The sequence below is a fragment of the Oryzias melastigma genome, linkage group LG20, assembly GCF_002922805.2.
Source record: "Oryzias melastigma strain HK-1 linkage group LG20, ASM292280v2, whole genome shotgun sequence".
Taxonomy (NCBI): Eukaryota; Metazoa; Chordata; class Actinopteri; order Beloniformes; family Adrianichthyidae; genus Oryzias; species Oryzias melastigma.
The window spans coordinates 19,580,495-19,598,950 of record NC_050531.1 but is presented as its reverse complement, the minus strand read 5'-3'; the positions used below and the strand labels follow the sequence as shown (position 1 = coordinate 19,598,950).

Genomic DNA, 18,456 nt, shown 5'->3' with positions numbered 1-18,456 from the left:
ATATTATAGTGCGTAAATTACCATTATTTCTAGATTCTAGCTCTCAATGAGCAAAAATTCTTAAGGGTTGATTCTAGGAACAGCTGGGAAGGATGTAAAGTAAAAATAAATTATGCAGCCTTTTAAAAAAAATATCTTGAATGTCAAAAAACAAGGTTGTGGGTTTTAAATTTGAAGTTGGGATGTTTTTCAGGAAACATGTCAGAAACATATCTGTGGGTTCAGATGACTAGAGGACAGAATGAACTACATCGATTTATTTTTACTAATTTATAGATCATTAAAAATATATCTGAAGGGTTGAAAGTTTTCCTGACCTCCCAGAATCCCCCCTGTTATCCTGTGTTTTTTCCTCCTCTGTCATCTCTCCGTCCTGTGATCTCACCTCTTCCACTCCTTCCTCCCTCCAGGGTGATGGGGCTTGTGGGAAGGTGAGTTCACTGGTGTGAGCGTGGAAGTCTGGAAGGAGCTGCATCCTCTCTGCTCCTTCATGTTTTCCGGTTCAGACTGCGATCTGAGGCGGTTCTGCTGGTTTTCCTCTGGCTGCAGCAGGAGAGCGTGTGGTTTCTGATGACTCATGCATGAGTTTGCCCGCTCGCCGTGCAGACTTGAGCGATCGCGTCCACTAATGCTGGCTGTGTTCCTCCTGCAGAGAGCCTTGGAGATGAGCAGGGAGGAGTACGGAGCGTTGCCTGGATGGAAGCAGGTGAACTTGAAGAAAGCCAAAGGACTTTTCTGAACTTTTGGCAGGACGTGGCTGGTTTGTCCACATGTGCAGAGGCTCAGGGGTGGTCCCCTCTGAGTTTGGCCTTCAGTGGACAGATGACCGACAGGAACCGTCCAAGCTGCAGATCCTCCCGTGTCTTCAACCCCCGTCTGCCTCAATGCTATTTTTAATGTCCACTGCTGATGTCTGTACATATGTACCATAGATGTTCTCCCCCTCGCAGCAGCAGGTTGTCCAGCCTGCAGCAGACTCTGTTTGTGACAAATACAGTGTATTTATATGAAAGCCACAGAGGAAAACAACACGTTTGTGTCTGAACGTTTTAAAGGTTTGTTTCTGATGAGAAGTGGAAGTTGGCATATAAGCTACGGTGTACAGATCCGCCCGATGACAGGAAACTCGCCCATGTGAGCTAGTGACTTCAATGTATTGTGCCTTGTTCTGTGTACAGTTTATATACAGATCCTAGTCTGCCTTTTCAAGACTCTTTTTGTGATATAAAGAAACTTTAGAAAAATAAACTGCGTATGTTTGATATCACTGCTTTTGTTGTTGTTTTTTCCTCTTTGCCACCATCACACGTTTGCAATGTAAGCTAGTCCTCCTGTTAGCAACATGTGGTTCACTTGAGGTTTATTTGGACTTTATTTGAGTAGAGGGAGAATAACTAGACTATGATCGTGTGGTATAAGAACTTCTGAATGAATTGGAACATGTTAAGTTTACAATTTATAGTAGGGCTGTGAACATTATTGCAATAACGCATTCGATTAATCAAAAAAATTAACACGTTAATATGTAATAATCAAATTAATCGATAAAACTGTCCTTCGCTTTAACTCGGTGGTTCAGGCTTCCACGGCGTGCGTCAAAACATTTCATTGGGTATTATCCCGCTTATGCCATGGTCGATCGCAAAAGAAATAAATATAGAATTGGTTTTTAGTGCTTTATTCTTGCTATTTTTTGTAATTTAAATCACTTTTTCAAAAAAAGCGGACTATTTGATCTGTGGTCCGGTGCCATATTGTACAAATAAATTTTATCTGGTAAAACATTCTGATTAATCGTGATTAATCCCAACACAAAAGTGCAATTAATCAGGGTTTTTTTTTTTTTTTTTTATAACTGATTGACATGAAATGTGAGTTTTGTGTGATTTCATATTGGGATTATTTGCTGATAATAAATGGTTGGCTATTACTGAGACAAAAAAAATATAGCGATTAATCATGATTAATTTTGTCCAGCATTGTGATTAATTAGTTATTTTTAATTGATTCCCAACCCTAATTTATAGACAGTATAAACTAAGTATTGTTGTAGACAACAATAGACAACTTTTTGCTAAGTCACCAAAAGGAACAAACGTTTACCTTTCCATTAAAATAAAGCTCGTTGAACATTTTTTGAAGGAGCCTGGAGAAGCTGTTGTGTTCTGCTCACTAGGGGTGTGTATTTGCAAGAATCAGGCCATACTATAAGTATCGTGATACACGTCTCACAACATAATCAATATGATATATTCTAAGATGAGTGTACCAGAACAATTTTTCAGTTTTTTTTATTTTTTTCATTAAAGAGTATGACTTAGAAAAAGTTAAGTTATACTAAGTAATTCATGTCTCATAATAAAAACCGCGAGACTGAACATTTAACGCTAGTTCCTGTGAGATCCTGTTGTTCTGGTGCAGTGTAGAGCTGCTCAAAGAGTCTCAGTGTGCTGTGCTGCCAACTAGTGGTCAGGGGTTTAGGTGGAAACCAATACTAAGATGCTAACAAATAATTAAATATCGTCTTGTCAGCATTTTACATCGATACAAGTATCGCCAGATGAAATATCGTGATATTTTGCAGAATCGATTTTTCTTTACACCCCTACTGCTCCCCACATGTCAAAGTGTCCTTGAGCAAGAGTCTGAACCCCACATTGCTCCTGGTGGTTATAAGTAGATACCAGTGTATTTACTATCAGTATGTGAATGGGTGAATGTGACTGTAAATGTAAAGTACTTTGGCCTTTGAGGCACGGTTCAAAAGTGATCTATAAACACATTGGAATTATCAGAAAGGTAAAAGAAAAAATATCGCGACAACACCATTAGTGACAAATTATGTCAACATTTCACCATGTAGCCCTTGTGCTATCCTAGACATGTTTACATTAAAAATGGGGCCATCTGGACCCCACAAGACGACGCGCTGGGCTTCACCTTTTTTTTTTTCAAATAATTTTTTTATCTTCACTGACATACAATCCTGTCCACCTTTGTCATGGTAGGGATCAAACATCAATAGGCACCATGAGTTTAGTTTGAATGAAACGAAGCAAAGACAAAACGATATATGAAGAAAGTATAAAAAATATATACTTTAACGATTAAGTTAACTTTAGTTTCAGTAAGTGGGCTAAAAATCGTTTGAGACTCAAAGTAGAAAAAAAAGCTTACTTTGTTATTTAATAATTGTGACTAGATCCACTGATGTTCAAGCTTCAAACGGGACTTCTTCTAAAAGATGGAGGGGCTGTTTTTGGGACATTTTGGGACTATTTGGGACAACCCCAAACAGAGCAGTAACAGGACTTGACCAAACATCCTTTTTCATATCAGTGAAATGTTTTTTAATACTTTTTTCCCCAAAAATCCCTCAGCTGGGGTCACATCCAGAGCATGTGGCTCAGATTGGCTGGGCTGAGGCCACACTGAACACAGACAGGATCCGAGATGGATACAGTCTCTCTAATTTATTTGGAAGATAGACTCAAAACCTTAAACTGTTGTAGACCTTGTCTAATATATATAGAGGATGAATTAATACTAGTAACCACCATTTGCCAAATTGAATAGAATAAAATGACTATTCCATTCTTGTGAAGTTTAGTTTCATTTGAGTTGTACATTCTTCTAGCCGTCACTAGAGGGCGCTGCAGCTCAAGATTCAGGGCTTTCACCCTCCTGATTAAAATGAACTGTGCCAAACCTGATTTAATCATTTCCTATGATCACATTTAAGGGAGGAGTCAGAATTCTACCATAAAAAGTTGATTAAGTTTTCATCAAGCAAGACTGAATAGAAGCTTGACTAGGGCTTAGTTTTTATATGATCTATAAAGTTAATAAAACAGTAACAAGAAGTTCCATACATTTAAATTGTAAAATATAATATAAAATAAGTAAAAGTACAATTTTTTTCTGTTATTTTATTAGATAATTGTCTTCCAAACATTGAATTTAAAGCTGCTTTTTAGAAAGTATTTTAAATCTAAATTTCACTGATTTTGAGGCTTCTTGCTGCTGATAACCCACATTTTCTTATTGAAGGTTCAAATAATTTTTTTTTTGAGCTTCAATATTTGTTGAAGTGATGTTTTTACAGCTTTAACAAGCTAATAAAAAGGTCTTCCCTTCAGAGGGATCCTGGTGGAAACATGTTTGCTGTCTGAGGAGACGCATCTTAAAGTTAAAGCATGGCGACCCCAGTAACGGGCAGCGACACTACCCCCCCGTCTGACAGCTGCATGGGCTACATTAAACCCTCCGTTACGAGTCGCAGGTGAAAACTTGAAACAGTCGTCAGACCTGTCAACCCTCAGCGCCTGCTTTTCTTTTTTTCTTTCCAGGCTCCTCTCCAAGTCCTCTCACCCCGCCCTGAACGCTCTCAGATGTTCTCAGCTGTAGGCCTGCGTGGAAGAACAATCAGAGGGACGCTTCATGCAATCACAGAAGAGAAAACACACACTTCTGTCCATCCAAGTGCTGCTTGGGTTTCCTCAGACGAGCAGGAAGCAGCTGCTGTCCTCTGAGAAAGCCGTGTGCTTCCTGCAGGTTTTGGGGATGCTGCAGCCGGAGCTGGATCCTCCTGCTGCCCAGGCCTCCTCTCAACTCCCTCTGGCCTGAGAGGAATCTGATGTGGCAGCACGCTGCATATCCACCCACCTTCCCCTCCCTTCCACTTAATGCAAATCCCACCACCTCCACCTCCGAGTCTCTGGGAAGAAAGCGGGATGTGGCGTACATGTTGCGCTGCGAGGTGTGTGTGTGGTTTTGACTCGGAGCCCGGTCTGAGCTTCAAACGGATGTAGAGGAATGCTCCGTCCTGTAACGCGCCTCCAGCACCACAAGAAACATGGCCGCCCTGCTCCCAGAGTGTGACATTTATCGGGTGTTTCTGACAAATTCCGCCTCTGATGTCCGGATATCAATTTTTGCTCCGAATTACAGCAGAGTCATAAAGTTTGATGTTAAACATTCCCTCCATGTCTCCTACAGGTGGAAAATGTGGGAAATGGACTTTCAAAAGTGTTTGGATGGTTTTATCAGTGTAGTACTCAACAGCTGTGGGAGGGCAAAGGTCAAACGTAAAAGATTGAAAAATCTTACAAGAAGTCATAAGATTCAAGAAAAATCCATCTATTCTAGTTAAATGTGGTTTCTTAAGAAAGAACATCAGTATTTATACATATAAGTCAAATTTTAGAGGAAAACTTACTCCATTATATAAAAAAATACACATTGTTTTTTTTCTGACTTTATATATACTGCAGAAACATTTTAAATTTCCTTTCAGTCTTTTATGTGGTGATTTGATTTCGTGGTGTTGCTGTCCCCATGACAGTGCAGACCAATCTTCACTAAGGTTAAACATTGTGATCAACAGTTTTCACGCTTCTTCTGAAGGTTTTCTGAAGTTCTGTACCACACGTATGAAGTTAATAGCAGTTAACTACGGAGCCCCTGAAGCAGGAGGGTCAAACTCAATCACACAGGGAGTCAAAATCCAAACAACATCTTAGACCAAACAGGATAAACATTTCTTGAACACAGTAAAACTGCATTTTAAAACTTTAAAAGCATAACTTTTTAACATAACTATGAATAAAAAATCAGGAATGTTATTCCAGAATAAACTTAAACCTTAGATAACTTTCAATATTTTACTAAAAATTTTCTAAGAAATTAGATGAAAATAACAACTGACAGTTAATAAGAATAAAATTAAATGATCTTTAGGACCGAATATAATTACTTGACTTTGACACGTGCCCTAAAGGAATATCAAAGTTAAAAAAATGTGAAAAAAGTGAAAAAAAAATTCTGGATATCATCTTGGATGCACCAGGTAGTATCTGACTTTCACTACGAAGTATCCAGATAGTATCTGGTGCTGTAACTAGATAGTATCCAGAAACTAAGTGGTTCTCACCACCAGATACTATCTAGTGCTCACTAGATAGTATCCACATACTATCTGGTGCTCACTAGAACTAATACCGAGATAGTATTTAGTGCTCACCACCAGATAGTATCTGGTACTCATAAGATAGTACCCAGATAGCATTTGGTGAGCACCAAATACTATCTGGATACAATCACACAAGGCAGATCTCCTATTTTTTTTTTCTTATTGATTTTTGATTTTCACTGGTGTCCGTGACAGACATGGAATCCTGTTCACCTTCATGCACATTAGTCATGAGATGGATAATGTGTTAATGTAAGACTTGGGTCATCTGGACCCCATGAGATCTCAAGGGTTAAATACATTAAATCTTATGAATGAAAGAGGGTTTGAAAAAAAGTTTTTTTCATGGACTTCAGAGAACACTCAGATCCTTGATTTTTTGTTTCCTCTATGTTGAATTTGTCTGTATTTTTCACTTAACTTCTTTAACAACACAAAATCCGCAGGAGGCGAGGTGAAAAAAAAACCCAGGAGTGAGTGGATCAGATGGTCTAGAACCGCATCCAGTAACAAGAGAAGGTGTAAAAATGTAACCCCAAAGAGAAGTTTGGTCGACGAAAACTCAGGAAACAGGGGCATTCTGGGGCTTTAGCTGCTGTGCAGGCAGGACTTTAACACAAAAACAGGTTCTTTAGTGACCACAGCTTGTCTGTTCAAGTGTTTAGTGATCCATGACTAATATCTTTTACAAAGATGGCTGCATGGTGGAGCAGTGGTTCGCACTCTCACCTGACAGACTGGTTTGAATCCCAGCTAGAACCTTTCCGCGAGGAGATAGCATGTTCTCCTCGGACATGAGTGGATTTTTCCAGAGACTTCAGTTTTCTCCCACAGTCTAAAGAAATGCTTCATAGATAAGTTAATTGGTGTTAACAGCGATTGACTGTGGAAAGTCAGTGACCTCTTTGCACTATGAGCTTCAGCATCCTATGACAGTTCCACACTGGAGCTTCTGAGAGCAGAACATTCTTTCACAAATGTCTGCATACCTGAGGACTTGATTTTATCCAGGTAATTGGGACACCTGGCTCTGGTCATTTGGACAGGTGAGCTAATACTTTTGGTAATATAGTGTATGTTGTGTGCAATTTCAGAAAGAATCACTTTATAGCCTCGTTTCCACTGAGCAGTCCGGTACGGTACAGTCCAGTATTTTGAGCGTTTCCATCATAAAATGGACCCATTAAGCAGTACTGACCCGTACCCCCTCATCAGGTGTAGTTCCACTGAAAAGTGGAACAAAGCTGTTGGGGTGGAGCCGCTATAGTCACTAGTTGATCAGCAGAAAGTGATGACGCCTTTAGAGAGCATCAACATAGCGCTCATTTAAGCTAACATTTCCAACGTTTGTTAGCATTCGGGTTTTTGTGTTTTCCTGTGTACTCTTTTGGTTACAAGTCTATATTTAAAATGAAGATCTAGTCTGGGAGTGGAACTGCAAACCTTCCCTGCCATCCTTTGGCTACGGTGAGCTAGCGGCATGCTAGCAGTCTAGATCACGCATGCACAGTGAAAATAAACCGCTCAGTGGAAGCGAGACTTAACTTAGTGGAAACGCTCGCCAGAATAAGCTGGACCGTTGCTCCAGCATTGAAAAATATACATATAAAATAAATGACAGTTACAATAAACACAGAGTACAAATAAATAACTAAAAATTGAAAATTAATAAACATATTTTTAAAAGGGGGATTATTAGATGGTACTTTCCTGGTCTGATTTAAAAGTTTTAGAATTGAACATTTTTAAATTGGGCTGTAAAGCCACAATGTAGGACAAAAGCCAGCAGGGACTTGTCGAGTCACTCTATATGTCAACTTACGTTCATTTTTAAGTGATCTTCAATCCGGAACTCAACACTTTATTTTGCTTTATTTTAACCCTTTTTTTAAGGTTGAGATGTTGCATTATTTTTACTTATTGTGGGCGTGGCAGTGATGCTATAAAACCTTTAACACCAGAGCTCCAGTGTTTATATTCTTTGATTTATTGTAACTTCTCAACTGTTAACATGATCATTCCAGCAGATTCTGAAGGAGAAAAGAGATTAAAATGAATATTTTTCTTAATTTTTACAATTTGTTGATTAATGCTGTTGTTGCCGCAGACATAATTGAATATAACCCCAGCAGCACAATGCATCTCATCGTCCAGTGGGAGCAGTGCTATCTCCCTATGTAGTTTAATTTAAAGATGTATAGAAGAACCTGAGGGAAGAACAAAGGTACTTGATTTAAGGGGAAGACAGAGCTGCCATCAGAAGGGGATTCTGAAGTGATGCCAGGTAAAGGTGAACCTCTAATGTTTGTGATTAATTATTAGATTATGCAAAGGGTAATTAAAACATCAATCATTATTTACTGGGCCATATGCCACGGGTGCTTTCACGGCCGGTGAATTCTAATAGCCTAAAGAGCTGTGGAAAGCGGCCTCTGGCAGGTATCTCCCTAATGCTCTTAACCATCTGTCGACACTCAGCCCTCTGCCATGCTAGCATAATGTTTTGTTTATGATAACAGTGTTAATTCAACACAGGCTTAGGTGCAAAGTGGCACAGTTGAGCTTTAGCGCCATTCATTCCGCAGTATTTGCATTTGGCGCCGTGCCCGCCCGCCGGCGCTCCTCCCCTCGCCACAATCCACACGGTGAACAATGAGGGTCCAAACCGAGCTTAGAGCACATCCGACTGTGTGCCGCGCTGCCGTTTTGTTCGGGGCTTCTATTTATGTGTGCTTTATTACTTGAGCTCGGCAATCACAATGCAGAAGCGTGCTCCTCTCTTCTCCGCTTTTAGCTTGGAAGAAAAAAAACCCTCTGAGCCCAACACTTCCTGTCCAAAGTCTGAAAAGCCACTTCAAAGGCTGCGAGCTCAGATGATTTAAGGGAAATGAATTTCAGACAGAGGACGTTTTCTTCCCCTCTTTTCTGGTGCCACAGGCTCTTCGTGGTAAGCCCTCCTTGTTAACCTAGATTTAGATCTCTATCCTGATGGAGCCCATAAAAGCGCTGCAGATTTATATAACGTGGTGTGCAGCCACGTGCCTCAGGTCTGCTGGTTCGCAGCATCGCTCGCCCTGTCTCCTGTCCAATTTAGACTTGGACATTCACTTTGGAGCTAAATGGAGGCTGGGCACCACCTGAGGCTCCTCATCTGGAGGAATGAGAGAACCACACACCGCAGTACGACATCTCCAGAAGCTCAGGCTCCGAGGAGCTGTGCTGGAAGGACCCTTTTGAACTTTCATCATCCGACTGGAGACGGAAAAAGAGGGAAGGAAGGAAGGTGATCTCAGACCAACATCCACAACTCACAGGCTTTTTCCCTTTGAATATTGGATTCTTTTTAAGCGTGGTGTCGGTTTCAGGCTCGGAAAGTGCTGACACAAGGTGTCATGGTCAGATGTATTATCAAAGACAGACGGCAGTAGGAAAAAAGCTGCAGCCTCTTATGATTAAACAGTTTCTCATTCCTGATCAGGTCTGAAAATCAGGTGACTAAAGAAAAGCAGTTTGTTGCTCAACAAAAAATAAATCATTAACAACTTTGGAGCAATAACTTAAAGCAATTTGACTTTGTGTGAATAGTTTCCTCACTCTACTGTTTTGTTTATTGAATGGAGAGTTAAAGACTGTTTACAAGAACACTTTTTAACATGCTCTTGTGGATTGTTCTAATGATGGAGGACACATATAAAGCAAATTAAGATTAAAATTGTATTTCTTTATTCAGATTGATGTAAATCAAAGTCAGACGGAAAAATCTTGCAGTTGTCTGAGTTTGCATCTGGCTCAAGACTGTACAACTCCAATCTTCCTCACTATCCATCTGCCCATCCAGTCTGAGCAAAGATACCCAGACTTCCCTCTCTCCAACAACTTCCTGGGGGGGTGGGGTGGGGAGACACAGTCTCTCCAGCGTGTCCTGGGTCTTCCCCGGGGCCTCCGTCCAGTGGGACATGCCAGGAGGCATCTGGACCAGATGCCTAAGCCACCTCAACTGGTTCCTCTCAATGTGATGGACAAGTGGCTCTACTCCGAGCTCTCTCCGGGTGACTGAGCTTGTCACCTTATCTTTAAGGGAGCGCCCAGCCACCCTCCAGAGAAAACTCATTTCAACTTGTAGTCGGGATCTCGTTCTTTCAGTCATGACCCAGAATTCATGTCTATATGTGAAAATTGGAACAAAGATTGACCAGTAAATTGAGAGCTTTGCTTTCTGGCTCAGCTCTCTATTCCCCACAATGGACCAGTACAGCGACCACATAAAGGCAGACACCGCTCCAATCCACCTGTCGATCTCACGCTTCAATCTTCCCTTATTTGTGAACCCAAAGAGATGTGGGAGGAGCATTCCATCCACTGGGAGAGGACACACTCCCTTTGGTCTCAGACTTAGCAGTCCTGACCCTCATCCCAGCCGCTTCACACTCAGCTACAAACCAATACAAGCTGGAGGTCCTGGCTCGATGAAGCCAACAGCACAACATCATCTGCAAAGAGCGGAGATGAAATCATGTTCTGCTGGGTGTGGTCCTAACTGTTGCTTAACTTCCAAACTCACTGGAAAGTTGAGCAAGCCAGAAAATTTTTGACAACTGAAGGCAATACACCTACGAGCTATGCTAAAGCTAACACAATAAAAAAATAAAGAAACAAATGTATGAAAACAAAACTCTACGAGTCAGAGGGGAGGGGCTGGGCGCGTGGAGTCACTGTGACCGTTACATTCAAAGATGGAGCTGCAGAGCATGACATAAAACTTCTGGCATGACATGGGACTTACATCAGTAGATGAATCACGAAATTCAACTTTACTGCCTTGCTTCAACCTGTAGGGGGCAGCACATTGATGATTTTAGATAATATTTCAGGAATTAAACAAGTTTATTTTAAATTGTCAAAAGTTTGGCGAGAACCAACGGCTAGTACTTTTAAAGCCCAATTTATTGAGATAAAAAGCCAAAAAAAGTTAAAGTACTGTTTAGTACCCTAACCCTTGTGCTATCCCAGGCATGTTCACATTAAAAGTGGGGTCACCTGGACCCCACAAGACAACCTGCTGTCTTTTTTCAATGATTTTTTTTATCTTCACTGGTGTCTGTGGCAGACATAAAATCCTGTCCACCTTTGTCATGGGATGAATCACACATCAATATAAGGGTGGGGTCATCTGGACCCCATAAGGGAGCATGAGGGTTAAAAGACCACTGGGAACACTTTGAGAATAGAGGATGTCATGCCTGAGTTCTGTATACGGTTCCCCTTGTTAGTGAATGATAACAACGTCCTGTGGAAGCACAAAAAACTAAATGATGATCCATCCACTTCCGTGCTTCACAATTTGTACCTGAAAACATTTGCTTTTCTTAAAATAATGTGTTTTTCATGTCATTAAGTTGATTCTGTTTAGTTTAAGACACAAAACTGTGAAATAAGATAGTGTATTATTGTCACTAACTAACTACTCTTCATTTGCTCATCAGCAATTTCCGAATTTCATTTTCAGTATAGCTACAGACTCTGGTTATTGACTCCACCCTTTGTAAGGCATTTCAGATGTCATGAAAGTTTTCCATCCTGAAGATTTGGCGTCCCTGAGCGGTTGGCGAGGGAGGGCGCTTGGATCTGACTTCCAACCTGAGACTCGGGACAGGAGTCATGAGACTGCCCTCCCACTGCTAACTGCCATCGTTAGCGACCCTGATCCTCTAATCAGCACCAATAAACCTGCCTCTACCGCGCTCCTACCCCATCCTTTCCTCCTGCCTCCGGCCTGGCAGCCTGCTGTGAGCTAAACATCTGATGCTTTTTTTTTAAGGCAGCAGGGGATGATGGGTGATGAAACACTAAAACTACAGCACTGACATTCAAAACACTCGTGGTCGTTCCCGCTCACCAGCTAACTTCAGAGGTCCGTTCTGCAGGAAGAGGCTGTCTGTGTCATGAAGGAAACATCTAGGGGGCGGGGCCAGGTGTATAATTAGAGAGGCAGAGATCCAAACACATCCACAAAGCAGGGTAACTGTGAGGAGCAAATGAGTCAGCCGGGGGACTTGTTGTAGTCTCCAAAGCCCAGAGCAGGGGAAACAAAAACACTGATGTGATTCATCCTGCTCCAGCTCACTGATGAGGAGACGAGCGGAGGCCCCGGGGCCCTTTGCTGTTTATGGTCCAGTTCAGCCTCAGGTGACAAACAGACTCATTTATTAAACCCTCAAACGCTGACCCGCACGTTCACGCTAACCTGACAGGAGCTGTGGCGTGTAAACAGCTGGCTGCTGTCTGAGGCCTAATTAGTGGTTAATAAAAGAGGCTAATCAGGATTTACCTTCGGTGCTGGAAAGCTGAAGGAAATTAGTCAGAAGAGAGACGAGCACGGACGGTGATGGCACCGATAACAGCTTTGACCTACACCTGTCCTCGAAACTTTTAGCAGGAATGGAGAGCAGCCGCTCGGAAGCACACGCTTGAGCCAAAACTGGACTGAAGCCTCAGCAAATCTCATTATATGGCAGGTTCATTTGTGCTATCTTATGGGGTCCAGATGACCCCAGACTTACATGTTATCCATCCCATGACAAACGTGGACAAGGTGGACAGGAGTTCATGTCTGCCATGGAAACCAGTGAAAATCAGAAATCATTGAAAGAGAAAGTTTAAAAGGCTGTCTTGTGGGGTCCAGATGACCCCACTCCCAATGTCAACATGCCTAGGATAGCACAAGGGATAAAGATACTCCTTTCACCTTTTATCTGTTGTCAGTGCTAAAATGGGTTCCAACCAACACAATGTGCAACATCCAGGGAGGATGTAGGAAGAAAATTATCTCTTGGGTTTATAGACTCAAAGAAGATTCAAGGATAAATAGAATTGAAAGTGGTAATAAAGCAATATTAGAACTAAAGACCCTGGATCCTCAAATTCAAAAACTTTAAATGTTACTTCTTGTCATTTATCATCATAAACTCTAAAAAAGTAGATTGATGCTTTGACAGCTTTTCATTTGTGTTCATTTTTCTGGAGCTTGGCAGTTACCTGCTTTTCTTCTAGACTCATATAAATGACCAAAAACACAATATTTCACCCATTTTCACATCTCTATCAAGCTTCCTCCCACATTCTTTATACAAATAAAATCAAACAATGTGATTTCCTAGAATGTTTTCATTTACATTCTGTCCCTCACAGTTGAAGTCTTTCTATGATGAACACTACAGACCACACATATTTTTGAGGGAGAAAAAGTCCAGAACAGATTAATACTCTTGTGCATCTCTGTATAAACAGTTGTGAACCTGATGGCGTGGAAACATTTTTATCAAGTTCTCTAGATTAGCTGAAAGTACAGCGTGCACTGTTGTTTTTTTTTTTTTTTTCTGTTATTGCAGATCCAGAAGACAGTTTTATCTCCATTGGGCTCCGGTTTGTGTTGGCAGCAAAATCTGAGTCATCATCCTTGAAATCGGAACACAAAACAAAGATGACTTTTTGAATCAACAGAAGACCCCAGACTTTTCAGAGTTGAGGGGGTCTAAGGGTATAAGTAGACTAAGTAGTCTACCATGGAGGTGGAGGAAGTAGTAGGTACAGATGAACCCCTGATTTCTTCAAGGATAGCCCCTCTACGCGCTGCCTTCTGTCTCAGGAAAGATTAAAATCACTAAAAAAGAGCGTTACATACTGCTGGAAGCCATTTGTTTAGAGCCCACAGCCCTTATTTCAGCTGGTGGCAGGGCACCACCAATGAACACCTCAGTGTTCGGTTAGGAAAAGAGTCTTCAGAAGATTTTTGATGTCTTTTTATTCGCAATTGCTGAGATGCCATTGGTGCCAACATGCCTAACAATTTTTTTAGCCATAGTATGTTTAACCAGGATTTTTGCAATTGTTCATCTCAACTCAGAGATTGAATCCTAAAGTGTGTTTGTTGTTCTGCTTCTCATTTTTCACCAACCCCAGCTAAAGTTTCAGTGAACTCCTTAGACCCAGTTACGGAGAGAAGGATGCTTCAAAAACTGTAAAACCTCGTGGATAACTCCACCCATCCCCTCCACCAGCTCCTTCACCACTACAGGAGGACAACGACCAGCAAAATTAAAGCTGCGTTCACACCAGGCATGTGTCATCCATTCAAGAACATACCAAACGGGGGTTCTTGAACGCTTGTTTAGTCCAAGATCTTCACACTGTACAAACAGGGAGGGGCTTCTTTGTCTTGTTCTTTTGTTTACTAGCTCTTCTCCGCTATTTACATTTCAAAGAGGCATGGTGTGAAAAGTTAAAGCAGCACAAATCGCACCATTCCACAGAAAGTAAAAGCTCCTGCCCAGCTAGAAGTCCCCCGCCACGCCAGGGGGCCCAGCGTGGGGGCCCTATCCCCGGTAAGCCCCCTCAGCCCCAGATGAGCAGCCCACCACCACCCAGGAGTTCTGAGCCTTCCCCAACCCCAGGCACTAGCCAGGGCCCCCCCAAGAGAGACCTGCCCCACATCCAGGAGAGAGAAGGACAGGGGCCCACCCCGGCCCAGGAGGAGGATGCCCAAGAGAAGTATGGGTCCCCGGAGAGAGTTGTAAACCCACTGTTGGAATTTAGGAGAGAGCCCTGTCCCCCACCCACCCCAATCAGTGGCCACAGATCACACAAATCTTGCTCCAGCTCTATTCTGATATATACATTAACAAAAGGGGACACCATTTATTCATCACTACCAAATCCAAGTCCCTGATTACTTCAAGTTTCACTGGTTTAATTTTTGACAGGCGCTCAGTAACAGCACGTTGTGTACATAAAGCCTGAAAACAGACCTAAAACTTATGTAACAATGCACAAACACGAGAGTTTTGAACGCTAGAGCCTGAAAGACGCATATACACACATTTACATTTACGGCAAGCCAAAGGAGTCAATAATCACCAGGAAAAGCACCGTAAAAAAAGGGGTATTGGTCATTAAAAACGCAGCTTTTTACGCCCATTTTGGGACAACACAAGACGCTGTAATTTACATGCTACTTTTAATATGTGCGTTTAAAGCAGCATTTTTCATGGCCAATACGCTGTTTTTTACGGCGCTTTTCCTAGCGATTATTGACTCCTTTGGATTGCCATAGATGTGAACGTAGCGTTACGATAGAGTTAGTGGAATTGTTTCAAAGCAACACAGAGGATAAAGAATTAAATGGATTTAGTGATTTGAATGATACAAAGAGTTTAGTTGATTTGTCAGCATGTTCTTTACATTGTAGTTATCAGAATAACTGTTCATAAGTTTCACAAATGTTTCATGAAGCTAAATAAGAATCAATGTGGCAGAGTGGGGAAGCATGCTTTTATTTAGTCTATATCTTCTCCATTATCATGATTTGCCTTTCAAAATAAAATGCCTCTTCCTATTCCCTCATTTTGTAAAATAAATTTAGCCTAAAAGTGTAAGAGTGACTTTTTTTTAATCATGCATTTTTATTGGCTGCTACAACATAGAACAACTTATAGTCAGAAAAACTATAAGCCTCCACTGAGTAGTGTAGACCGCTAGCGTGTCATTGTAGTGCGACAACTAGAAAAGCAACAACAATGGAGGTCATCCAGCTTTACTTTTTTGTACATAGTGTAGAACAGGGATTTAATGTTGCTTGATAGAAGACTGCAGGCAGCTAAGAAGAATACAGGCGTAAAGAAGAAATCGGAAATGCTAGCTTAGCGCAGTATTGGTGCTTTCTAATGTCGTCATCACGTTTGCAAATCAACGGGTGTCAACAGTGGCTCCGCCCCATTTTTCTATGGGGCTACAATGGATGGGACCCCTCAAGAGATACATGTTGGAACTGTTTAATGGGTCCATTTTATAATTGAAATGCTCAAAACACCGGACCAGACCGTTCAGTGGAAATGAGGCTTAAGACCCAACTCCAAAGATGATGGGAAATTTCACTGTTTACAGAAGACAACAGCTCTGGTGGGCTTTATTTAAAAACATAAAAAATGATTTGTTTTCCCCACATCAGCATTTGGTGCCGCTGAAAAAACCCGTTTTGAGCTTGTTTTGTCTTGGATGATCAATTACTCCGAACAGGATCCTTCCAGTTTTGATTTTATGCACCATACACAATGATCTGTTAAAAAGGAAAATAATACAGATACTGTGAGTTTACTGTACCGCTGATAGTTACCGCTGATAGTTTGCAGGTGCAGCCACAAACAGGAAAACAGTGCAAACAGAGCAGTGTTTATTACCTCATGTTCTGATTGGAGTAACAATCACTCTCCTAATGTTAGCATAATGACTGTCTGCAGAGACTGCATCAACTTTATTGATCGTCCAGACATCAAATGACATCTCGTCTTTCCGTTTCTGCCGCCGCTGCAGTCTTTCGCTGCAGCTTGAACCTGATCCCGCTCCTTCCACGGGGTCTCTGGTGACCTCATGTCTGCGTGCTACCTGGCCTGCCGTCCTTCACTGCATCTGCATTCTTCTCACGGCCTCATCAATGCAATGATTTACACCAAGCAGTGAAGCCCAGACAACAAAAAGATGTATTCAAAATCCTTAAAACTCGTACAACCCATAAAAATGAAATCACATCCACATGGTGGTTGCCTCAAATCTGGCTTTGATTTGTCGGTGGAGAGCGGTTACAGGTGATGCTGTGCTCTTTGATGCAGAGCGGCGGTAAGTCCGATCCAGGACGATTTAGAGTCAGATGAGAGGCGCTCAAACCCGATACCCGCTCAGGCTCTGGCCCAAACTGTTTTTGGAACCACTCCTTGTTTTCACCACACTTTCAGATTGAACTCTGGAGTTGAAACTTACAAGTGCTTTATTGCTGCGACTAAGCACTAATTCAGCCACGGATGCAAAATGATGCAAGCCAAAGCAATCGGCTGAGTGTGGGTAGCTTTCATCACATTTCCATTTAGCAGATAGCAGTGATCCTGCGCTGTCAGCTTTACAAAGCTTATCAGCTGGGAAGGCAGTGTTGGACCTGAGACACAAGGTACTTTTTAAGAGTACTGGTTATTTAATCCCCGAATCCAAGAAGTGCTTCTTTTAGCTCCAGATCCAAACATCCCAACAGCAGGACGGCTTCTCCCTGAGAGGAATATCTGAACGTATTTTGTCTATGAAGCTGCATTTAGAAATCCATTTGTATGTTTGAGTTGAAGCAGACGGTTAAATGGACATTCTAAAAGGAGCAGGAGGCTCAGTCAGGTGTCATCTTCCATGCTGACTGGTGATGAACAGAAAGCAGTCCAGATCAGGGAAATTATCCCCCGTGGTGATGCGAAAACGTGCTTTTAAAATATCAGCACTTGTCAGGATTTCAAAGGTTCTGCCCTGAAGCAAAGCAGGAAGAGTTCCAAACCCTGTTCGAGTCTTTTTGACGGCTGAGCCAAACCAAGCTGCAACTGAATGGAAAAGTCTAAATAAAGTGAAGCAAATAAAGCGGCTTTGAGAAAATGTAACGAGGTGTCTTGTGGGAGGAAATCTCTAGGTAACAAACTAAATTGGTTGCATGAATCAAACTTGAAAAAAATTACATTACCTTGTTTAAAACCAACTTTCTAGAAGAATGTTATGGATTGGCTCCATGGTGGAGCAGCGGTTAGCACCTTGGCCTTACTGCAAGAAGACTATGGTTCAAATCCTAACCGGGTCCTTTCTGTGGGAGTTGCATGTATGGTATCTGTTCAGTGTGAACAGATATACATGCCAGTGATCAGATTCAATGGGTTCAAATATAGCAGTTGAATTTTAGGGCAAATGTTAAAGAAACCAAAATGATGTATGGATTAGTGGTGTCAAATTGTCACATAATTTGGGATTGATTTTTATCATGTGAATCTAATTTTCATTTTATCTATTATGTAAGGGATGCACCTGATTAATTAAAGGACGAAGTGGAGCCTGTTTCTGTTAATCAGCGGGCATTATCCTATTCATACCAATGTCACTTACCACAGAAATAAATATCAAAACAATTAGTTGTTAGGTTTAAATAGCTTTTCACAATAAGTAGACAAGCTAATATGAGGTGTGATGCGTTGTCATGGTAACGGCTACAGAGCCTGCACTGACCTCACTTTGTAGCAGAGAAGGAAAGCGGTCTATATAAAACGTCATGATAAGTTCAGAAAGCATCATTTCAGAGGGAAAGTTTTGGCTCTTACTCCAACACAAATTCTCATTCGCATTCTGGCTGTTCCAACCCTTGATATGTTGACGTTGGGAGTGGGGTCATCATGACCCCACAAGAACGGAGAACTTTTTTTTTTTCAATGATTTTTGATTTTCACTGGTGTCCGTGGCAGAGATGAAATCCGGTTCACTTTCATCCACATTTGTCATGGGATGGATAAAACATCAGTGTAAGGATGGGGTCATCTGGACCCCATAAGATAGCACAAGGGTTAAATCAAGGCTACCCAACCTTTGGCCCACAAACTGATACCTGGACGTGGACCGCAACGGTATCCTAACCTTAACCT

General features: G+C 41.7%; 1 protein-coding gene across 2 annotated transcripts in view; it reads left to right on the top strand.

The window, feature by feature from the left end:
• The window catches only part of svila (supervillin a), a 56,156-nt gene extending 54,889 nt beyond the window's left edge, over positions 1-1,267 (top strand). Inside the window, exons 39-40 of one of the 2 annotated variants that reach the window (XM_024279579.2) lie at positions 411-431; positions 653-1,267. In XM_024279579.2, the coding sequence (XP_024135347.1) occupies positions 411-431; positions 653-739 (108 nt within the window). In that variant the 3' untranslated portion in view covers positions 740-1,267. The remainder of the gene's footprint in view (positions 1-410; positions 432-652) is intronic. The other variant, XM_024279580.2, reaches the window with a different exon arrangement.
• Positions 1,268-18,456: the final 17,189 nt, after the last annotated feature.